Source organism: Strongylocentrotus purpuratus, unplaced genomic scaffold, assembly GCF_000002235.5.
Source record: "Strongylocentrotus purpuratus isolate Spur 01 unplaced genomic scaffold, Spur_5.0 spur5_scaffold_18, whole genome shotgun sequence".
Taxonomy (NCBI): domain Eukaryota; kingdom Metazoa; phylum Echinodermata; class Echinoidea; order Camarodonta; family Strongylocentrotidae; genus Strongylocentrotus; species Strongylocentrotus purpuratus.
The window spans coordinates 25,451,043-25,476,420 of record NW_022145603.1 but is presented as its reverse complement, the minus strand read 5'-3'; the positions used below and the strand labels follow the sequence as shown (position 1 = coordinate 25,476,420).

Sequence of the window (25,378 nt, the reverse complement as noted above, 5' to 3'; positions counted from 1 at the left end):
TTTACTCGTGTTACTTCTCTATCTCTCTGACTATACTCACAAGAAAGTAGAATCAACGGTTTGACATGAAACAGTCTAGAAAATGAACTAAATTTATTCAAGTATCAAATGATTTTGAATTACAGACAGCTTTCTCCCACGAGATGAAAAAAATATCTCCCTAACCAGAAACTGGCAAAATAACTAAATGCCTTTCCCTCTTTGTAGTCTCTCATTCTTCCCTCTAGTGATGGAGGGTCCTTATCTACTAGGTACACACAAATGTCTCTATACATAGTAGACGACCAGCTCTGCAGTCTGCATGCCTTTCTCCCCCCCCCCCCCCCCCGCCCCCTCTCCATCCATCGTCCAGTTTATCTCTACCTCGGATGGCTGAACAGTACCCCCAGAGTCAAGGCAGAGAACACCCATAAAATAATGACTACCGGTACTCGATTTCCAAGCTTGAGTCCCCTCCTTGTAGAAAGTCACGTAACACTTCTGTTGTCCATTGTGAAATGAGCTCTCTCGTAGCATCTACGTTATCTTCTGATTCATGGGTCATAGTGTTCGATGATGCTGCAACTGATAAATAAAAGGGAAAATAAAATCAAATTTAAGTTTGTGACCAAAGAACCCTCATCACTTCTTCAACACTAGATCATGTAGCAGACGTGTATGCAGGGGGGAGGGAGTTTCGGGGGTTGAACCCCCCCCCCCTCCTCCAATTTTGTTTAGACTATGTGTGTGTGTGTTTTTGAGGAAACCCCCCCCCCTCACTTTTTTAATAACAAAAATAAATTAAACATTTTTTGTGCTAAAGGGTGACCCAAAAAAGGTGACCTTACCCCCCACCAACTGAACAAAATATCGGTCTCCCAAATTTCATATTTTCGGGGAAAAAAAGAAGGAAAAAAAAAGGTGCTCTTACCACCCCCGGCTTATTCACCGGCTGGCCGAGTCGTTGTGAAATTGACTGCGTGATTTTCAAATTTTACCCCCCGTCCCCCCCCCCCCCCCCCCCCCCCCCCTCGAAAAAATCCTCCGTACGCCCCTGTCATGTAGATCCTCAAGTAGAGCTCATTGATATCAGACTATTATATTCAGATCCAGATCGAAAAAATCTATTGTTTTCATGGCCTCTTTTACTTTCTTACATTTATAATTTCTAATTGCAATCACTTTCTAGGCCCAACTGTCGGCCATTCTAGTAGACCCTATTCCATTATCAATTATAGGATCTAGAAAGTCTATTCATATTTCATGAGACATAAATCTCATATTACTGTACATTTCTACCTAAAACACGAGACGAGTGTACTTAAGCAGCTTAAAAGACAATCAGTCTACTTAAAATGCACACACATTTGAACATACGGGACTAGATCTAGGCCTACATTTACTAAAGTTGGATCTCGGCCCACTCTCATTACGTCGTATTATCAGCTTTATTAGTCATAAAAATGAATAACCACAAACTTTGGTTTTCTTACCGTACAAATGATACTGGATTGGAAGAAAATCACTGCAGAATAGCGGACTATGTACAAGATTATGATGTTGATTCGATACGAATCCCGTTGTTTGCAACAGGACAGCTGATCACGGCGAAGGTGAAAATGGACTAGAATTATGTCCCGGCATGCTTTGCGATGAAACAACCGTGAAGGCACGTATTATATTGCACGCTCAGATCGATATCAAGTGCAGCGTACGCGTAGCTAGTATTGTACGCTCCATACATGCAGCGCAGCGTACGCGTAGCTAGTATATTGTACGCTCTGTGATCCATCCAGCGCAGCGTACGCGTAGCTAGCTTGTTAAAGAGCTGGGTATTATTAGGAAAAAAAATGTTTTCGTTTACTTTTGCATTGGATTTAGGTCTGTTTTGACTTTTGAATTTTATAATGAAGCCAGGAATTTCAACTGTCTGATGTATAGATTTTATTTTTACTCAAGGCAAGTGGAATCTCGTGGACTTTTTTGGTAAGCCTGCAAGGTCTTATCTTTCCATCTTCTAGAACCAACATAACTGTATTACTCTCGTAGAATCTAACTTTAGATCTAAACTTTCGTTTGTTTTGATTTTCATGTGTCGCTATTTTATAAAACAAATAACGCACACGACCCTGTTGTGCGTAATGTAAATGCAGTGTACGCTCGGTTTCAGATGGTGCGCACTGTGAACTCGCCGCGTGTACTGCATTCACCGCTATCGCACGCTGGGCCGTGCGTTATTTGTATACTATTGATCCATGACGGAGTCCAAATTTGAAGGCTGTGGGATTTGACAATTTGCCGGCAATGTCAACATAGACGTAATTTTGTATTTTTCCGTCTGTTGTCTGTTTAGGCATTGTTTCACGAAATCGTCATAAGTACAAGTTAACCGATATCCTAGTGAAGCAATTATTAATATTAATATAAGCGTTTCATTGGGATGACGGCGAACTTTTAATTATGAAGGTTACGTGATGATAAGTTCACACTTAATGATTTTGTCTCACAAAAGTGTCGATCAACATCATTCGGATTACACAAATTAGGTAAAATTCGAGGTATTTTAGACAGATCAACCACTGGACGATTACTTCATGCTTTTGTTATGTTGCCATTTGATTCATGTATTAGTTTGCTTCCTGGTCTCCCTTCTTCTCAAATTCAAAGACTACAACTACAATATATTCTTTCAGAGCTTCAAAATAATATTAAGATAATAGAGTTACATGGACCATGTCAGCGTACCATACGAATGACTGAACCATCAAAATGCAATTATTTTTAACTGGGGTAAACTTGGAACGCCTATAATAGTCAGAATGTCAACACAAACTAGTGAATACCTTGTGCATGCGGTGAGGAAAGCAGACAACAATACATCGCGAGAATCGTGGATTTGGCAAGGTTGAACTGTTGAACACCTTCATGTACGTAGGCAATGAATATTTATGTATGTCAGAGTTGATAACTTGGTTGGTTTGCTTTTTACCTGACTCCTAAGAAAGCGTGTGTGTAAGTAAGCAACCGGAAGACCGACGTTTCAAGCTAGTCTCCTTTGAGAGACTTGATATTGGCATTGGATTAATACCTAACCAAGGCCCCTAGAGCCTCTACTGGGTTTCGAACCTGGAACATCTCGGTTTAGAGAGCATTGCCTTAACCACCGGAGATTGTGAGGGTATGTGTGTGTTTGTGTGTGGATGGGGGTGTGTGTTGTGAATTTGGGCAAGTATGTGTGTTCATGTGTGTGTTTGTGTGTGTTTGCTTGAGCATGTAGGCAAGTGGGGGAACGGCCAGTTTTAGGGTAGTTAGGTGAGACACTTGCTCGGAAACGTGCCTAATGTATATAAGAACATTAGTGGGTTACACTATTGCTGTTCTCGTAATATGCCTCCCTGCTCTGAAGTGCTGTCATCACAAATGCGTACCTGGAATATTCAAACAAATATAATTTACTAGCAGCAATATTAATATTTTGGAGTGATGCTTATTTCTTTTAGAACAGGGTTTTATTTGTTTAGTATGAAGTGATCTTTGTTTAACCTTTACATCGGCAACTGTGAGGGTTTTTTTATGGATGATTTTTTAATGTTAGATTTTGCATGGTGGTTTATGGTTTCATCATGTTGAAAGTCCTGAAAAAGAATGCTTGGTTTGAAAGGGAATAGAAAAGAATAAAAAGAGAGGGAGAGACAGAGAGACAGAGAGAGAGGGGGGAGGGGTATGGGTATTCTTTTGGTTCTTCCTACTACACGCGACACGTACTGCCATTGAATCCATGCCTTTTTCTTTTTTGTTTGCAAATAAATATGATACTAGAAAGAAGAAAAAGCAGAAGAGAATAAATAAGAATGAAATGTAGAGTCGGCTATTGAACTGTTCCTGGGGACAGGGGATGCATCGCCTCGGAAAATGCCTAACATGTTCAAAATATTAGGTCTGCACGCCCCCCCCCCCCCCCCCCCCCCCTCCCTTTCCCATCACCACAGGGAATGTAATGACATACATGTTAAAATGGAAAGGAAAACATATATGAAGATATCAAATTAGGTTTAGAAGGACCTAATATACAAAGTCACTGTGTGCATGTGGGTGCTTGTCTTGGTGTGTGTGTGTGCTTAAGTGTATGTTCGCGCGAGCAATGTCGGTGCCTGATTACGACCATCTACCCGCCCCCTTTCTTCCTCGTCATTATGAATAATGCGGGCACATGTAAAAGGGGAGGGGTTAACGCCAATTGAACATTCGACAAACTTCAGCGCGATACAAATTAGGGTTGGAGCTAGCACAGAAATTCGAAAGCTCATTTAAGGTTTGTGCTATACAGGATCTAGCAGGATTTCACTCTGCTGACTCTGGTTTTAGAATCGTTTTTCTTTTGGGGTACACGTTAAACTTGCATCATCAGTGCATGCGAGGAAAGCTTTGGACGTGCCTTTTCCATCAGAAGCATTGTTTTGGAGGCATCCTCTTAAATTAGGAATTGGTAAGCATCACAATAATTATAATAATGATAATGACGATGATAACGATGATGTTACTATCACTATTACTACTACCTGTCTGTAAAGATAAATACTTCTACTACTAATACAATATTGGCAATTATTTTAGATATGTTAAGAATTGTACTGCTACCACTTCTTATAATAACAATATTGATGATATTAGTAAATAAATAATACTTCTAACGATAGGTATCTTTATAGTGCGCATTTTTGACAATTTGCTTTGTTATACTACTACTACTACTACTACTACTACTGCTACTACTACTTCTACTACTACTACTACTACTACTACTACTACTATTCGTTGTTTTACTACTACTTTTACTACTACTACTAATATTACTACTACTACTACTACTACTACTACTACTTATGCTACCATTTCTCCTACTACATCTACTTCTACCTACTACTGCTACTTCTAAACTTGCTGCTACTTATTCAAGCTTTGTTCTCAAATGTAATTACAGCTTATTACATGGAAATCATTGTAATTCATTACATGTGTGTATATTTGTTAAAGATTCGCAAATTTTTCAAATGTTTTTAGTCTCATTTATTGATATGAATAAAAAAAGCAACAAATGGATATTAAAGATATTTTTTCTTCTTCTTAGAACTAATTGAAAGATGTTAAGTCATTGTACGAGACGATTTGGGAAAAAATGTATGGAGATCAGACAATAAAACTACACGACATTTCAAGCGGTGGTTTAACAGAAGAAAAAAGAAAAATAAACGTGGAATTTCGTGAAAAATAAAGACCATAGAGAAGCTAGAGAAAGAGAGAAAGAGATGGCGAGGGTAAAGAAGTATTAATTTATTTTTTCCACTTCATTTATTCTACATGTCTTTGTTTTAATTTTTAGCCCGTTTTGCTTACATTGACCCTTTAAATGTCTCATGAAAATGCCTTTGTGTAGAAAATGAACGGGGTAAAAGTGGATCAGATCAAAGTGTGCCAGGTAGGTCAGAAAGAGAAAGTAGTGGTCCAGTAAATAGAAACACCCATCATTATATTTAGATAAGTATTTGATTTAACTCTGGCTTTTTTATTACAATTGCTACACCTCTTGCGTTGTTTGTGCCATTAAAGAATATCGTACTTTTCTATTCACTGAATTTAAAAGAAACTGAGCAGCTATCAGATTTTGATAGGGGAATTGATCATAATTGAAAGGGGTATTTATGAGAATTAAGGAGAATTGACTCTTATTAAAGCCCCACTGCACTACTTATAACTACTTGCGCCCTAATCGGTGCCTGTTGGTCCACCTTGGTCCTCTTTTCTTATGTTAATTGAGAGCGGATTTGATTTTATGAGATAACCACCTGTCAGTACAATTCTACTAATGGTGATCATTTCAAACTTACTTTCTTCAAAAAGTCTTAACTGCTCACAAACTCATGTCCATCATCAAAACCTAAGACCATAACATGAGGGACATTAAGATTGAGTGGACGAGAACGGCGTGAACGTCCACTGGTCATGTCCATGGGAAGCCGTTTTAACATATATTCCTATTTCTTGATATCAAGAATTGGATTCCTGATTTAAAGTAATGATATTATGTAAACAATGGTAACGCTTGATATCAAGAAATGATTTTCTGTTGTAAAGCAATGGTAATTCTTGTTATCAAGAAATATGAATAAATGTTAAAACGGCTAACTATACTGTGTGAGTCAAAAAAAAAGTTTACACCTAGTAAATTGCTAATAATTTGTAAAATCATCTATGAACAGTAAATTAATATACATCTTATGAAAGAGTGTTTTTCCCAAATCATTTGGTATCATTTTTGTGTGGTTTGTGTTCACGCTTGGGTGAACCGGAGGCATTGTTTGCGAGAGTGCAAAAATCGACTTGCGCCAAAGTGAAGCCTACAGTATGTTTTATGTTGGGATTAGTGGAGTGAGAGAATGAATTTAATGTATCAAATGAAATGCATTGCAGAAGCTTTTTTGCAGAAGCAAAGTCACAACCACACACACGCGCGCACACACGTTCTTTGATATTTGATATTCGATATTTGATATGTATGGCATGATTAATTTTGTTAGGGATGTTATTTGGATCTGCAAAGACCGAATAAATACTCAAAACCCAATTGTTTTATTCAAACATCACATATTAAGCAACTTTGTCGCAAGTCGATTTTTACACTCTCGCAAACAATGCCTCCTGTTCATCCACTTTCATCCGGACACTTGTTATTTTGGTACATACCCATATATTATTGTCATGATTATGATTACATTTTCAGGGATGATTTCAATAATTGTTTTTCTCTTTGCATGGTCCAATATACTGGCATCATATTGTGCAGTTTTGGTGAGATGGTTCAAATATTAATTTGCAAGCGTGTGAGCAGATTTATGAGGTCGAAGCGTGAAAAAAATACATCATAATTTATAAAGAAAGGGGGAATACTGATGAGCTTTGGAGAAAATTAAGTCATAAAAGTCATTAAATAGGGAACGTATTCGGGCACTTATCACAGATGACAAATGGTATTTTATGAGATGGGGAATGGCCTCTTATTAAAAAGAAATGGGAAAGCTATCAGATTTTATAGGGAATTTATCAAAGGTGAAATAGGGAATATGCTCTTATTGAAGAAAGATTTGGGGTAATTACAAAAGCATATGGGATACTTGTTACAAAGGAAAAGGGGCATTTGTCAAAATAAAAAAGGGCCACTTACCAGAGATGAAAAGGGGCATTTATTATGATGAGAAAGGGTCACCTCTTACAACAAAATAGGGGCACTTGTCATAGTAAAAGTGGGCACTTGTATTATGTAAGAAGGGTCTCTTTGAAGTTATTTGAAAAAGTGGGGGCACCAGGTGGGGGCCTGTGCCCCCCTCCCCCTCGGAGCCCCGCCTCTGTATAGTATTTATGTGGGTAAATACATGCGTATGTCACTACACATTAGAACTTTTAGATTTGCGTGGATTGTGCATGTGACGTCCATTCAAGGCAGTGCATTAAAAAGACGTCGATCGTAGCAATCCCCATTGTCTTCGTGCGAATCTAAAAGTCCCTATTGTTCTTGTGCAAACACGTGCGTTGGCATAGAGCAGCATTTCTCAACCGGTGTGTCACAAATATCTTTAGGGGTATAGTGAGGGAATTTAAGAAAGTTGGTTTGCTGAGGACAAAAAGACGACTCTCTGCACGAAATTGTATTATGGCGTTGATTTGTACTTTAATTAAATGACCAACGATGTGAGTCAAATGTCGTCGAACAACGCAGTTCAAGAGATGTTGAAGAATATATAATTCAATCTGCATAAAAAGAACAAACAAATTGAACCGGAAATTAGACATGTACCTTCAGTACCTTGATTAACACTGAATACATATTTGTCTAGACTATGAAGCTCTGAATTGAACTTCTTATATAAATAATAAACTTGACTGAACCATCAAAACATGTCTCTCTGTGTCATTATTGAATAATAACTGTTGTATCCTATCTTGCATCATGACCACTAGTCATCAGATACATATTTAGTTTAAATCATAATTATCTTCATGAATATCTGCAATAATTACCTTGCAAATATTAAAGTGTAAACTACTCCAGTAATCCTTTTGTATTGGAAAATAAATCTCAATCCATGTATATCAAGTTCAACTTGAGCAAAATTCAACTTGCAATGTTATTAAGCACATCACAACTCTTGCATAACTTTTCTCTAACCTAGCCCAGTTTGATTCATTTCAGACACTCAGTTAACAGATAAATCCCTCATGCCTTTTTGATTTCTCCGTTAATAATTGTTGTACAGATTTATAAGCTTTCGTAAACATAAGCCCCTGACAAAAACACTCATTGATGTAAACGATGCAAAAAATTGATGTGCTAACTTCAGTTTTGGTTTCATGCTCAAAACCTATGTAAATTGCACCTCCTTTTAAACACAGGAAAGTAACATTAAATTCTTGAAGAATTATTAATGAAAACAGCTTGACCTTATCTCGATAGTTATTTCCTTTCATACCCTTTTCCATTATAAGGATTATATTTTGTTTTCATATCTCATTTTTCCCACAAAACTTGTCGAATTCTTATATCTTACTACAGCGACAGGAAATATGCAAATTAAATGCAAATGAACATAAACCACTAGAATTCACTTTTCGTTTCACATTTTCATTTTAGTAATTTGTTCATAAAGTCATTAAACCTAACATTAAAGCACACTTACTTCTTTGGCAGGAACTATAAACTTTCTTAAACATAATGAGAGTCGGCCAAACTTCTATCTTGACGAAATCTGCACATACGGTTGAAATTTCAAGCCTTCGGTCGAAACTTGTGGCCTCGGGTTTTCTGACATGTTTCGAAGCTAAAATTATCCACCTATAAACGGCCGTAGACCGAAAAACCTATGGTATCTTTCAATAAACAAGAAAAAAAGTAAATACCAGCAAATCCACAAGTAATAAGTTTCGATCATCGAAACAAAAGTATTTAAACAAATGTTTTTCTTTTACAATAACGACGATTCCATGAAACCCAATATTAGAAACTGCTAGAGTACAAACTATTTTATGAGGAAATAGTATTTAAAGACCGTCACCACTACTGGGCCAGAAGGGATTAGACCACACAGAGAGCTATCGAGGTCACTGTGACAGGTGGCTATCTCATTAACTCAGCTCTCATTTAACAAAAGAAAAAGAGGATCATGGGGGACCAACAGGCACCGATTGGGGAAGTTTTCTATATAGAGGGAGCAAGAAGCTACAAGTATGGCAGTGTGCCTTTAATAGATTATAAAATGTATTCATTCCTCGCTCACAGCCTTTAGAAAAATGACGATTTCAGGCAGCGAAATGCCTGAATACCTCCATTTTTGAGCAACGAGATGGCATTATTTATATTATATCTCTTTTATCGAAAGTACAATTTGACCATGCTCGTCCTCTTCATCGCTTGCAACATTAAGAAACAGGATAATAAGCCAGTTCATAGCTGCAGTCTGAGCTTGAGCAGATAAAGGTCATTGCAGACCAAACTGTGAAATACACGGAGACAAAATACTGGATACGTGCTCACAAAAGTTATGTAATCATTATTAATTTACGAATCACAATACACTATTTAGTGCAGGCAATGCTAAACAGGTGGAAGTATTCTTTGAAAAGGGGAAACAAAGGCTATTTCATATGTAGTACCTCCATTGCTGTAGGAGTGATTATTTCAAATGTACGGAGTGGGACCTCTTCATGTTTTAAATATATGTGGATACTCGTGTCATTTGGGACACGATCTATTCTAGAGAATGACCGAATATCCTCATATTCGTGCATCGAGGTGTCCGCACATGTTTTGTATTCGTGTATGCGGCAGTGAGGTACCCTCACACTAAATTTTATATTTCCATCTGGATTTTTTTTTTTTTTAATAATTTTTTTTATGGGGCGGGGGGGGGGGTACTCGCTCGTACAATTTAGAAGCAAATGTGTTAATGTGTTTATGACACTTGGCGAGTGACATAGTGATGCAAAATGAACTTTGTAAATTAATTTAGGATTTGGGTGACGCAAACCTGTTTTCATAAAAGGATGCCTTTACTAAAAAAAGGCTAAAAAGCGATGCCATAGAGCACCGAAGTGTAGCGCACAAGCCCGAAATACCTCAGTCATACCGCCAAACCGACAAATTCTTGGCCATAGACGCCGAGAAATATCTTTCCATGTGATGTCGTTCTGATGATGATCGCGACACCCTAGGCGCAACTTCCGAAACTTTTCTTTCTTTGTTTTATTTACAAGGGCACCGGTTTCACTAAACCTTCATAAGTACAAGTTCACCGACATCCCAGTTAACCGCATGTTAATTGTAATATCCGCGTGTTAATGGGATGTTGGCGAACTTGTACTTTGGAGAGACGGTGTAACAATGCACTGATGTCGGTCTTGTCGGTATAACTAGCGACTTTTAGATGTGCACGTCGACATAGTGGACTGCCTTATGTGACGTCCTTGTGCCATAAAAGGACGTCACACGTAGCAGTCCACAATGTCTACGTGCAAATATAAAAGTCCCTATTACAATTAAAGACTGCACTCGTACTGCTCTAGCCCGTTACTTGAATGATTTCGAGATGAAACTAATGCGCATGCTCTTTAATTGGACGACGAGCGAATATGTACGTTAGCACTTCGATACTTTTCTGTGATTTAGAGAAATTAATACAACATCTCCCGTCTCCAAGCTCGTTCATTATACATAACGTTTTAGAAAGAAACAAATCAGATAACAACATATCATTGGTGTGTTTGGAAAATTACAAATATGAAGTAACATGTCACTTCTTTCTAAAAAAAAATACCCTGACCCTGGACACATGTAGCAGCTCCATGCCCAGCCAAAACTCAAGGAATACCTTTTTTCTTGGTCTATTGAGCGGAGTCTTTATGTATAAATCGCGCTAGCTAGCACCTCTTCTCACGACATTAAAGTTGATTGTTGAATAAATGAGAAATTCTGATGGCTTTGGTGCAAAAGATCGTTTGAATCAGCGACTTATTTCAGATCAAAAGAATATTCTGATAATGGAGACACAAAACACAAAAATGAACTGCATACCCCAAAACCTTGTCAGCTTGAGATATGAATGACTTATTTGTTCAAAATTTAATTGATCATCATCAACTAACTGGGGCAAACTGGGAACACCTAGTCAGAATTGTGATATACCACATATTTTAATGAATACCTATTATGTGCATCCGGTGTGGAAAGAAAAAAGTACATTATGAATGATTTGACAAGGGTTCGAGTGTTTACAACTTTTGGAATTAGGCAATAGATATTTATGTATGTGAGTGTTGGTTATTTTTTTTTTTTTTTTTTACCTGACTACTAAGAAAGCATGTGTATGCTTGAAGCAACGAGGGAACCGAAGGCTTCAAGTCCTCCTCGAGGGACTTGATATTAACATTAGATTGTATGCCCTACCTCAGACCCCTAGCACCGCGACCATGTTTCGAACCCTGAACCTCCCCGTTAAGAGAGCATTGTCTTAGCGCATGAGATGGTGAGACTTTTAGGGTAGTGAGGAGAAACATTTGATAATAAACGTGCCTTATATCTAATACCGTTAGTGAGTTAGACTATTGCTGTTCTCTTCGATACCTCCTCCCTGCTCTTAAAGAGAAGGTTGAGTTCTGGGAAGAAGTGAAAAATAATTTGTGAGCGTTATCATTGGTATTATGCAAATGTGGAAGAACATCAGATAAACCATGTTCCCTAAAAAGCATGGCTCTTGCTTTCATATTCGAAATATGACATGTAACATCGTAAAAATCGGAACGGATTTTTTCGCCACGTGTTCGTTTAGTCCCATATACATCTTTCTGTGTACAGTGCTTGTAACTTTACCAAGACTTGACCAAATTTCTTATCATTTCGATGACTCCAGAACCTTGCAATACACACGAATACTTATATGCTAGATGATCAACCTTTTATCGATTCCACACGGTTTCTTTCGTGCAAATATAAAAGTCCCTATTACAATTAAAGACTGCACTCGTACTGCTCTAGCCCGTTACTTGAATGATTTCGAGATGAAACTAATGCGCATGCTCTTTAATTGGACGACGAGCGAATATGTACGTTAGCACTTCGATACTTTTCTGTGATTTAGAGAAATTAATACAACATCTCCCGTCTCCAAGCTCGTTCATTATACATAACGTTTTAGAAAGAAACAAATCAGATAACAACATATCATTGGTGTGTTTGGAAAATTACAAATATGAAGTAACATGTCACTTCTTTCTAAAAAAAAATACCCTGACCCTGGACACATGTAGCAGCTCCATGCCCAGCCAAAACTCAAGGAATACCTTTTTTCTTGGTCTATTGAGCGGAGTCTTTATGTATAAATCGCGCTAGCTAGCCCCTCTTCTCACGACATTAAAGTTGATTGTTGAATAAATGAGAAATTCTGATGGCTTTGGTGCAAAAGATCGTTTGAATCAGCGACTTATTTCAGATCAAAAGAATATTCTGATAATGGAGACACAAAACACAAAAATGAACTGCATACCCCAAAACCTTGTCAGCTTGAGATATGAATGACTTATTTGTTCAAAATTCAATTGATCATCATCAACTAACTGGGGCAAACTGGGAACACCTAGTCAGAATTGTGATATACCACATATTTTAATGAATACCTATTATGTGCATCCGGTGTGGAAAGAAAAAAGTACATTATGAATGATTTGACAAGGGTTCGAGTGTTTACAACTTTTGGAATTAGGCAATAGATATTTATGTATGTGAGTGTTGGTTATTTTTTTTTTATTTTTTACCTGACTACTAAGAAAGCATGTGTATGCTTGAAGCAACGAGGGAACCGAAGGCTTCAAGTCCTCCTCGAGGGACTTGATATTAACATTAGATTGTATGCCCTACCTCAGACCCCTAGCACCGCGACCAGGTTTCGAACCCTGAACCTCCCCGTTAAGAGAGCATTGTCTTAGCGCATGAGATGGTGAGACTTTTAGGGTAGTGAGGAGAAACATTTGATAATAAACGTGCCTTATATCTAATACCGTTAGTGAGTTAGACTATTGCTGTTCTCTTCGATACCTCCTCCCTGCTCTTAAAGAGAAGGTTGAGTTCTGGGAAGAAGTGAAAAATAATTTGTGAGCGTTATCATTGGTATTATGCAAATGTGGAAGAACATCAGATAAACCATGTTCCCTAAAAAGCATGGCTCTTGCTTTCATATTCGAAATATGACATGTAACATCGTAAAGATCGGAACGGATTTTTTCGCCACGTGTTCGTTTAGTCCCATATACATCTTTCTGTGTACAGTGCTTGTAACTTTACCAAGACTTGACCAAATTTCTTATCATTTCGATGACTCCAGAACCTTACAATACACACGAATACTTATATGCTAGATGATCAACCTTTTATCGATTCCACACGGTTTCTTTCACAATGCAATCGCATAACCAGAACTCAACTTCATCGTTAAAGCCCTATTGCACTACTTATAGCTACTTGCGCCCTCTATATTGCAACGGGTGCATAATCGGTACCGTTGGCCCTTATAGTACCCCTTTCCTTGTGATAATTGAGAGCTGATTTGATGAGATAACCACCCGTCAGTGACCATGCAGGGAGGTGTAATCCCTTCAGGTCAAACTAGTGCAGATTGGCTTTTAGTGCTGTCATCACTGATGTATATCTGGATTTGGCAAACAAGTTTTAAATTACTAACAGTAATAGTAATATATATTTGCCAATACCTTTTGGAGTGTTGCTAATCTCTTTCAAACCAGGGAGCTAGAGTGCTTTAATACTGAATGTTAGGTTTTGCATGGTGGATTGCGGTTTCATCACATTGTTAGTCCTAAAAAGGAATGCTGGGTTTCAGCGCGAATAGAACAGAAGAAAGAGAGAGAGGGACAGAGAGAGAGAGAGAGGGGGTATTTTCCGGTTCGTCCTACTACACGCGATGCTGTTAGAAGGGTGCAAACATAACAAATCGATGCATTGGAAATGTTTGCAATAAATATGAATAACGTGACGTTACTAGAAGGAAAAAGGAAGAAAAGAAAAGAAAAACATGAAATGTAGAGACAGACAAAGACGACGAGCTAGAAGTAGGTGGCGCATGCGTAGTTCCTCAAAACAATGTCACTCGTACTAGAGGTCGTTCGATGTCGAGAATCTAAAGCTCGCTATTATATAGTGCGGGCACGTGCAAAAGGGGAGGGGTTTATGCCAATTATGGCCCACTCTACAAACTTCAGAGCGATACAAATTAGGGTTGGAGCTAGCACTGCAACTCGGAAGCCCATTTAGGCTTTGTGCTGTACCAGGATCTAGCGGTACCATGCTTGATCTTCCGACTCTTTTTGGGTATCAATTAAACTTGCACCATCAGTGCATGCGAAAAAACATTTGTGAGAAGAATTGTGTCGTAGGCATCCTCTCAAAGAAGGGATAGGTAAAAAATAAAAATGATAACGATAATGATGACGACGAAACTAGTATTACTTCTACTTTATAAATATCGACAAAAATACTAGGTAATTCCATTAGTGATATGTATGATTGTGCTACTACTAATGACGATAACAATATATAATATCAAATAAATTACCAATACTACTTATGATAACTTGTTTTATACTAGGCTGTGTTGATTACCAAAACTAATACTACTACTATTACTTTTACTACTTCTACTAGTTTTACTACTGATTTTACTACTACTTTCACTACTACTACTACTACTACTACTAATACTACTACTAATACTTCTACTACTTTTATTACTACTACTACTAAAATACTTCTACTAATATTACTACTAATACTACTGCTACTACTACTAAACCTATTGCTACTACTACTGATACAAATAGTAATAATAAGTATTTCACAAATTTTCGGACGGTTGATGAATTCATTTTAAAATAAAATTACAATTGCTAGTAAAGATGTGTTTATTGAAAAAAAACTTCAGATAATTGGGAAAAAAAAAATTGCGCACAATTAACACATTTAAAAATTATTTTGTGCTAAAGAATGGTGTGGTAATCATTCCAGCGCCAACCACTGAATTTGCCATTCTTCAGCCCGATACATGAATTGTTTCGCGGTGAAACCTCATGCGAATGCTAAATTTCTGGGAACTAGTAAACTATACCAGCGTTTTCCAAACTTGTATTAGTCACGGCACCCTTTAAAAAATGTATATATATATGTAAATGAATTGAAAGGAAATACAAAGATATATTTCCCACGATCCACGAAACCTTTTGAAATTTACACAAAGAAGGCTGTAACTTAAAAGATTCCTCGCATTCATAAAGATAATTAGATTTGGTTTACGCCGTTTTATTTTTAAGTTTTTACACACAAAAGAACACTGGTGAAAACAGAGCGAAACAGATATGCAATCGAATGCAGTAGACTTTTATTGATTAAATACTGTAGCTGAATCAAAAACAAGTTTCAGATCTTAGTCTACATTTCTACCAATTGTGATCATTTCAAAATTACTATCTTCAAAACGTCTATCCTGCTCATCAACTTTTCCAATGTCCATCACTCTTTCTTTTTACTACCGTGGAGGGTGCGATGGTGTATGTGCGTGTAGGGGGTGCACGTTGCCCACGTTGCCCCTCTCCCAGTTTCCCTCAGTCTTTAGGTTAATGTATTCCAAAGAACAAATATCCCTGATACATCAAAGCATAAATTTAAGTGCCAAGTGAATATAAAATCTAGTGTTATTTCTTTCATTGCAGACTTCTATTAACTTAGCAGAATGAATAAATAACTATCTAATATGTTGACTTGGTTGTTCAAGTAAACTCATACATGTGCATTTGTGTTCCTAGGAATATAAAAAAAAAATCTTAAGAATTGATAAATTTCAAGATTTCAAGATTTCAAATTTATTCATGTTTCCAACAAAACATTACAAATCACAAATCAATTATAAGCATTTAAAACAAATTTAAGAAATACATATTGGAAACAGAGGGATCCACTAATGCTTGTACAAGTGTGAACACTTCAAATAAAACTTAGGAATAATGAGTAATTAAATTAAGTAATCTGTAACTACAAAAAGAACAACAAAATAGGGGAAAGAAAAAAGGGGATGCCAACAGAGACGAGAAAGGGACAAGACAATACTGTACCCGACAAAGATAGAAGAACACGGTCATAATACAAAGAGTAGACAATGACAAAAAGAAGTGAGAGATCGAGGGTACAGAAAATAATACTAAATGATATGGTCAAAAGAAAATCCACCAACATAATTAAAGCGCTATTGATAATGAAAAATACTGTTAAATTCCCTATACGATACCCCACTTGTTCGAGAAGATCTTTTAAATATTTGTGTTGTTTGTTTGTTTGTTTGTTTTTGTTTTGTTTTGTTTGTTTTGTTTTGTTTTTGTTTTGTTTTTTGTTTTTTGTTTTTTTTTTTTTTTTTTTTGGGGGGGGGGGGGGGGGGGTTGTGTTCATAATCTGGCCGGTTCTTATTTTATATGTTCAATGTTCCCTATACTTGCTGCCAGCCACCGAAGGTGGAGTGTTTTAGCATATTCGTACGCCTAGCCTAAGAACATAATTTTGTTTTCGCGCTGAGCATACTACGGACTTTTAGAGTTGCACGTCGACATAGTGAACTGCTACATGTACGTGATGACGTAATTTTAAGGCACTGCGCATGCGTCACGTCGTCTCTGTCGTCAACTATCAGAATCGAGAACTTGATATAGCTTGAGTTTCCCGTTCATAACCGTTACTGTAACTGAATCAAAGCACAGATATCGGCGTAATAGGAGGAGCAATTTCATATCCGATTCTAAATCCACCTCATTATTTATACCTACTAGTAATCTGAAGAGAGAGAGTTGCATAGGTTGCGACGGGACCGTCTTTTATTCTATATTTGTGTTTTGTTTTTCCGTAATGTAGGCCTTTGCATGACGGTGCTGTTTAATAAGTCATATTCAGTTTAATACTTGGTTAACGAATACACTATGTAGAATTATAATAATACAAGTAAACAATTTAATACTTGATTTCAAAATTTTGCCTTTCTCCTGGTTTCATCTGAAATACAAACATTTCTACTCCATCGAGAGAGGCAAAATTATCGAAATCACTCACAAAATTGTTTACTTGTATTATTTGTGAGTCTATATAGTGTATTTTGTTATCAAGTAAATACTTTTGTAAACAAATCGTGCCCCCGAGCTCCGATGTATCGTTTGGAATAAATAAATAAAAGTACAATGTCTCTGATTTGTTCCAGCCTCCGGGCCAGAACAGCTGACAATGGATATCCGACGAATCACGACAGCTCTTTCATGGGTCCTGCTAGTACTCTTTATGGTAAGTTGAAATGTCTAAATATTTTCTTGATTCAAATTCCCAGTTTGTTTAATGCTCATTGTGTCAACATTCCATATGGTGTAATAATCATTTAATCATAAATAATAATCACAAATGATTATTAGACTTTATAGATGGTAGACGAAATGGGCATTAGACATACTGGGAATTAGAGTTACTAGTTATTGGACTAAATGAACAATAAACCAAATAGGAGGTAGACTAATTTGATATCAGACCATATGTGACCCGGCACCACAAAACCAACAAAAAGTCGCAACCAGCGATTCTCCGTAATCAGCTAAAATGTCAATTTAGGTGAAAAAAATAGATTTTTGTTTTTTTGCATTTTCTGAAAGAGTGGTCTTTTCTGTACCTAGTATCAAAATTTGGAAGTCTAAAACATAGTAGAAGATGTGTTTTAAACGGTTTTTCTAGACCAGTTTTTTTCGCACAGCCTTCGGTCTCTTCCAAAATTTGATCACTTTTCCCGAGCGAAATTATCGTTTTTAAACTTGTGATACAGGATGAGAAAGAGTTGTGACATTCCCTAAATAATTTTGTTTTCATTTCTGTGCTTCCAAATTTATTCTCCCATAAGAGTTTTGAAATCAAGTTCTTATTGTAAACACACATTCACACTCTTGATATCATCATTTTGCTTACAGCTATCATAATTCTCCCCCTTCTTTTCCCTCTCTGTCTCTCTCTCTCATTCTTTCTATTTTTCGTTATTCTATGTTGGTGTCTTTACTGTGTGTCTCCTGCCTTTCTTTATTTTTATACCACTTTCTGGCTGGTATTTATGAATTGCTTCCATTAATTATCATCAGGATGGCTACCGGAAATGAAAGAGCAAGTCATAGTAAAAATACTTTGAACCTCCTGTGAGAAAGAAAACAGTATGGGAATTAAGTATAAAGCAAGTTCATAATGTGGTTACAAATAATTGCCCAGATGTATACAAACAAGATAGGTGACAAGCAGTGTTATGTAAGGGGGAACAAAAAGACTCTGGGTCCACCATGAATAGGCATTGTCTAGTGCAGGTGTCTCGGCACTATGTTGCAGTTCACTTAATCTGTCCAATTACAACTCTATACAGTTACAACATAATAACTTTTGAAAGACTTAAGTCCACACATTGAAACCTCAGAAACATAATGAACAGACTATGTTTGACCATCAGGCCAAATTTCAGCCTAATCTGAAAATCTCTTCATAGTGGTTGCTATGGCCTTTTGATTCACCCTTCTATTGATTTCCCTGTGGTTTGCTTGCTCCGCATGCTTGAATAGCCCCAAACTTTAAAGCTCTCTTTCTCACAATTTAATACCAGTAACCTCCCTCACCAGCTCTTTTAATTCACTAAATTGAAAGGGTTAGGAAGCTTCAATTTGGACAAGTAATATACCATTTTAATGAGGAGAACTTCTTCTTTCATAATCAGATGAAATCAGGAAAATAATTTTTTGCGACTTTTTGTTGGTTTTGTGGTGCCGGGTCACATATGGGAATTAGACCAAATGATAGGTATAAGAAATGATTATTAGATCATGTGGATAGTAATGGAACTGGTTGTAGACCAAACATCATACCCCCCCCCCCCCCCGCCCCACACTCCCTATTAAATTCATCAGTCGTGAATACAATGGTATGTCGCAGTAATCGCCAAGTAAGAAATCCACTCGGAATATGTGAATGGGACTGTGGAATCAATCTTTCATAGAATTAATCGACCGTCAATATTCAAATCAAGTTTTAGGCGGGTCTGAATATCGGTGGTGAGAAACTAATATTATACACTGTCGCTCATACAGTTGGAATATTTTTGTTTTACCCCAATTTATGGAATTATTTTTAAAATAGTTTAAAAGTAATAGATCTAGATAAAAGTATACATTCTCAGATTTTATTGAATAATAATTTGACAATGTGTGTTTCGCGTGACTGCTAAAGCATGTGTATGCTACTATGCTTATCAACTAGGGGACCTACGCCCTTAAGTCATAAATGACAGTAATGAGGATTAATGCCCCACAAAAGGGCACTAATATAGCACATCCGACACGGTTTTGATCCTGAGGCCTCACAGTTACGAGGCCTTTGTTTTGTCACTGAACCATGACTGTACGCAGCGGGGGCTAGAGTAGGGGGCAGTTTCCATGAATATAAAAACAACAAAGAAAATGCAATAAACTTTCAATAATATATTGCATTTTACCCCGGTTCCCAACATAAACAAATCCTCTGTGTGCCCATGCCTTGAGCCGTAATGCATGGCCGTCCGAAAATGCCTTACGAAAATGTTTTAAAACTCTCCTATTTGACCATGATCAGCAACTTCTTTGATATTTTGTATGTAAAGCGCTGTGAAACAACAGTTAGTTTGTAAGAGCGCTATAAAGATCTATTTATTGTATTGTATGGACGTTTTCCACTCAAAGCTATTAGGTTTTATCTCAGAAATGTATTGAAAATCAAAACCCTCCTTGGCTCATTTGAAGAAAAGTTTGTATTGAAATCCCCGGTGCTGGTCGATATTATTTCTTTTATTTTCTGTATAGGTAACATCATGTACAGCTTCATCTACACCTGGAATTACGACTGCATCTGACCCTTCGCCTACCGTAGGAATGATGACTTCATCTACCGGAGGAATGATGACTTCTTCTGACAATTCATCTTCAATGGAAATGATGACTGCATCTGACCCTTCGCCTACCGTAGGAATGATAACTTCAACCACCGGAGGAATGATGACTTCATCTGACCATTCATCTTTTATGGGAATGATGACTGCATCTGACCCTTCGCCTACCGTAGGAATGATGTCTTCATCTGAAACGTCTTCTTCAATGGGAATGATGACTTCATCTGACTTATCTTCTACCGTAGAATCGATGACTTCATCTGAAACGTCACCTTCAATGGGAATGATTTCTTCATCTGACGTATCTTCTAACGCAGGATTAATGTCTTCATCTGACTCTTCATCTTCAATAGGAATGATGACTTTATCTGACTTATCTTCATTAGGAATGATGCCTTTATCTGACGTATCTTCTACATTAGGAATGATGCCTTCATCTGAAACGTCATCTTCAATGGGAATGATGACATCATCTGACTTATCTTCTAACGTAGGAATAATGTCTTCATCTGAAACGTCATCTTCAATGGCAATGATGGCTTCATCTGACGTATCTTCTACATTAGGAATGATGCCTTCATCTGATGTATCTTCTACATTAGAAATTATGCCTTCGTCTGAGTTATCTTCAATGGGAATGATGTCTTCATCTGACGTATCTTCTACATTAGGAATGATGCCTTCATCTGATGTATCTTCTACATTAGGAATGATGACTTCATCTGACTTATCTTCAATGGGAATGATGCCTTCATCTGATGTATCTTCTACATTAGAAATGATGCCTTCGTCTGAGTTATCTTCAATAGGAATGATGTCTTCATCTGACGTATCTTCTAACGCAGGAATAATGTCTTCATCTGACTCTTCATCTTCAATGGGAATGATGACTTCTGACTTATCTTCAATGGGAATGATGACTTCATCTGACCTATCTTCATTAGGAATGATGCCTTCATCTGACGTATCTTCTACATTAGAAATGATGCCTTCATCTGACGTATCTTCTACGTTAGGAATGGTGCCTTCATCTGACTTATCTTCTACATTAGGAATGATGCCTTCATCTGACTTATCTTCTACATTAGGAATGATGACTTCATCTGACGTATCTTCTACGTTAGGAATGATGCCTTCATCTGAGTTATCTTCAATGGGAATGATGACTTCATCTGACTTATCATCTACCGTAGGAATGATGACTTCATACGAAACGTCACCTTCAATGGGAATGATGACTTCATCTGACTTATCTTCTACCGTAGGAATAATGTCTTCATCTCAAACGTCACCTTCAATGGGAATGATGACTTCATCTGACTTATATTCTACCGTTGACATGATGACTTCATCTGAAACGTCACTTTCAATGGGAATGATGACTTCATCAGACTTATCTTCTACCGTAGGAATGATGTCTTCATATGACGTATCTTCTACTGTAGGCATTATTTCTTCATCTGAAACGTCACCTTCAATGGGAATGACGACTTCATCTGACGTATCTTCTCCCGTAGAATCGATGTCTTCATCTGAAACGTCATCTTCAATGGGAATGATGACTTCATCTGACTTATCTTCTACCGTAGGATCGATGACTACATCGGAAACGTCGTCGTCAATGATAATGATGACTATATCTGACTTATCTTCTACCGGAGGAATGATGCCTTCATCTGACTTATCTTCTACATTAGGAATGATGACTTCATCTGACTTTTCTTTTACATTAGGAATGATGACTTCATCTGACTTATCTTCTACCGTAGGAATGTCTTCATCTGACTTATCTTCTACCGGAGGAATGATGTCTTCATCTGACGTATCTTCTAACGCAGGAATAATGTCTTCATCTGAAACGTCATCTTCAATGGCAATGATGACTTCATCTGACGTATCTTCTACATTAGGAATGATGCCTTCATCTGATGTATCTTCTACATTAGAAATGATGCCTTCGTCTGAGTTATCTTCAATAGGAACGATGACTTTATCTGACTTATCTTCATTAGGAATGATGCCTTCGTCTGAGTTAACTTTAATGGGAATGATGTCTTCATCTGACGTATCTTCTACATTAGGAATGGTGCCTTCATCTGACTTATCTTCAATGAGAATGATGTCTTCATCTGACGTATCTTCTAACGCAGGAATAATGTCTTCATCTGACTCTTCATCTTCAATAAGAATGATGACTTTATCTGACTTATCTTCATTAGCAATGATGCCTTCATCTGACGTATCTTCTACATTAGGAATGATGCCTTCATCTGACGTATCTTCTACATTAGGAATGATGCCTTCATCTGACGTATCTTCTACATTAGGAATGATGCCTTCATCTGACTTATCTTCTACATTAGGAATGATGACTTCATCTGACGTATCTTCTACGTTAGGAATGATGCCTTCATCTGAGTTATCTTCAATGGGAATGATGACTTCATCTGACTTATCTTCTACGTTGGTAATGATGACTTCATACGAAACGTTACCTTCAATGGGAATGATGACTTCATCTGACTTATCTTCTACCGTAGGAATAATGTCTTCATCTCAAACGTCACCTTCAATGGGAATGATGACTTCATCTGACTTATATTCTACCGTTGACATGATGACTTCATCTGAAACGTCACTTTCAATGGGAATGATGACTTCATCTGACTTATATTCTACCGTTGACATGATGACTTCATCTGAAACGTCACTTTCAATGGGAATGATGACTTCATCAGACTTATCTTCTACCGTAGGAATGATGTCTTCATATGACGTATCTTCTACCGTAGGCATTATTTCTTTATCTGGAACGTCACCTTCAATGGGAATGACGACTTCATCTGACTTATCTTCTACGTTGGTAATGATGACTTCATACGAAACGTTACCTTCAATGGGAATGATGACTTCATCTGACGTATCTTCTCCCGTAGAATCGATGTCTTCATCTGAAACGTCATCTTCAATGGGAATGATGACTTCATCTGACTTATCTTCTACCGTAGGATCGATGACTACATCGGAAACGTCGTCGTCAATGATAATGATGACTATATCTGACTTATCTTCTACCATAGGAATGATGACTTCATCTGAAACGTCACCTTCAATGGGAATGATGACTTCATCTGACTTATCTTCTGCCGTAGAATTGATGACTTCATTTGAAACGCCATCTTCAATGATAATGATGACTTCATCTGACTTATCTTCTACCGTAGGAATGACGTCTTCATCTGAAATGTCACCTTCAATGGGAATGATGACATCAGCTGACGTATCTTCTGCCGTAGAATCGATGACTTCATCCGAAACACCATCTTCAATGAGAATGTTGACTTCATCAGATTTATCTTTTACTGTAGGAATGATGACTTCATCCGAAACGTCACCTTCAATGGGAATGATGACTTCATCTGACTTATCTTCTACCGTAGGAATGATGTCTTCATCTGAAACGTCTTCTTCAATGGCAATGATGACTTCATCTGACTTATCTTCTACATTAGGAATGATGACTTCATCTGACGTATCTTCTACCGTAGAAATGATGACTTCATCTGACGTATCTTCTACCGTAGGAATGATGCCTTCATCTGAGTTACCTTCAATGGGAATGATGTCTTCATCTGACGTATCTTCTACCGCAGGAAACACCGAAACACCATCTTCAATGATAATGATGACTTCATCTGACTTATCATCTACCGTAGGAATGATGTCTTCATCTGAAACGTCACCTTCAATGATGATGATGACTTCATCTGACTTATCTTCTACCGTAGGAATGTCTTCATCTGAAACGGCACCTTCAATGGGAATGATGACTTCATCTGACTTATCTTCTACCGTAGGAATGATGTCTTCATCTCAAACGATACCTTCAATGGGAATGCTGACTTCATCTGACTTATCTTCTACCGGAGGAATGATGCCTTCATCTGACTTATCTTCTACATTAGGAATGATGACTTCATCTGACTTATCTTTTACATTAGGAATGATGACTTCATCTGACGTATCTTCTACCGTAGGAATGATGCCTTCATCTGAGTTATCTTCAATGGGAATGATGTCTTCATCTGACGTATCTTCTAACGCAGGAAACACCGAAACACCATCTTCAATGATAATGATGACTTCATCTGACTTATCATCTACCGTAGGAATGATGTCTTCATCTGAAACGTCACCTTCAATGATGATGATGACTTTATCTGACTTATCTTCTACCGTAGGAATGTCTTCATCTGAAACGGCACCTTCAATGGGAATGATGACTTCATCTGACTTATCTTTTACTGTAGGAATGATGACTTCATCCGAAACGTCACCTTCAATGGGAATGATGACTTCATCTGACTTATCTTCTACCGTAGGAATGATGTCTTCATCTCAAACGATACCTTCAATGGGAATGCTGACTTCATCTGACTTATCTTCTACCGGAGGAATGATGCCTTCATCTGACGTATCTTCTACATTAGGAATGATGACTTCATCTGACTTATCTTCTACATTAGGAATGATGACTTCATCTGACGTATCTTCTACCGTAGGAATGATGTCTTCATCTGAGTTATCTTCAATGGGAATGATGTCTTCATCTGACGTATCTTCTAACGCAGGAAACACCGAAACACCATCTTCAATGATAATGATGACTTCATCTGACTTATTATCTACCGTAGGAATGATGTCTTCATCTGAAACGTCACCTTCAATGATGATGATGACTTCATCTGACTTATCTTCTACCGTAGGAATGTCTTCATCTGAAACGGCACCTTCAATGGGAATGATGACTTCATCTGACTTATCGCCTACTGCAGAGATGATTTCTCTATCGGAAACGTCACATTTAGAAGGAATGATATCTTCATCTCAAACGTCATCTTCAAGGGGAATTATGACTTCATCTGACTTATCTTCTACCGTAGGAATGATGTCTTTACCTGACTCTTCATCTTCTTTGGGAATGATCTCCCCATCTCCCTCTGCATCTACAGTGGGAATGATGACTTCATCTGACATATCGTCTACCGTAGGAATGATTTCATCCTCTTCCTCATCTATAGCGGAAACGTTGCCTTCGTCTCCTTTTTTATCTACCGGAGGAATAGTTACTATGTCATCGTCTACACCTACAATGGAAAGTACGACCCCGACGCCCACGGTTTCAACAACTCCATCAACTCCAACCACTCCTCCACCAGAACTCTTTTTCCCATGTAATGATTCTACCCAGCAAACAGCTTTCCAGACACCGCTTGATTTCATGACTGTGGAAATAGTAACTGGAATACCTATAGGCGAGAATT

General features: G+C 37.5%; 1 protein-coding gene and 1 long non-coding RNA gene across 2 annotated transcripts; both read right to left on the bottom strand.

Annotated features, from left to right (window-relative positions):
* Window positions 1–1,523, bottom strand: LOC115925334. Its single transcript, XR_004064633.1, has 2 exons — window positions 1,473–1,523; window positions 1–564 (listed from the first exon to the last, which is right to left on the bottom strand). It is a non-coding gene; the product is annotated as an uncharacterized LOC115925334 (long non-coding RNA).
* Window positions 1,524–19,898: 18,375 nt separating this feature from the next.
* LOC115925245 lies at window positions 19,899–25,337 on the bottom strand. Its single transcript, XM_030988875.1, has 6 exons — window positions 25,013–25,337; window positions 24,464–24,832; window positions 23,939–24,307; window positions 22,622–23,854; window positions 21,347–22,531; window positions 19,899–21,256 (listed from the first exon to the last, which is right to left on the bottom strand). The coding sequence occupies exons 1-6, from the start codon at window positions 25,335–25,337 to the stop codon at window positions 19,899–19,901; spliced, it is 4,839 nt and encodes a 1,612-aa protein (XP_030844735.1).
* Window positions 25,338–25,378: the final 41 nt, after the last annotated feature.

Coding starts and splice junctions, on each gene's coding strand:
- LOC115925245 (XM_030988875.1), bottom strand. CDS start 25,337: ATGAAATCAAGCGGTGTCTGGAAAGCTGTTTGCTGGGTAGAATCATTA. Junction 24,308..24,463: donor AGTCAGCATTCCCATTGAAG/GTATCGTTTGAG, acceptor GTGCCGTTTCAG/ATGAAGACATTCCTACGGTA. Junction 23,855..23,938: donor AGTCAGCATTCCCATTGAAG/GTATCGTTTGAG, acceptor GTGCCGTTTCAG/ATGAAGACATTCCTACGGTA.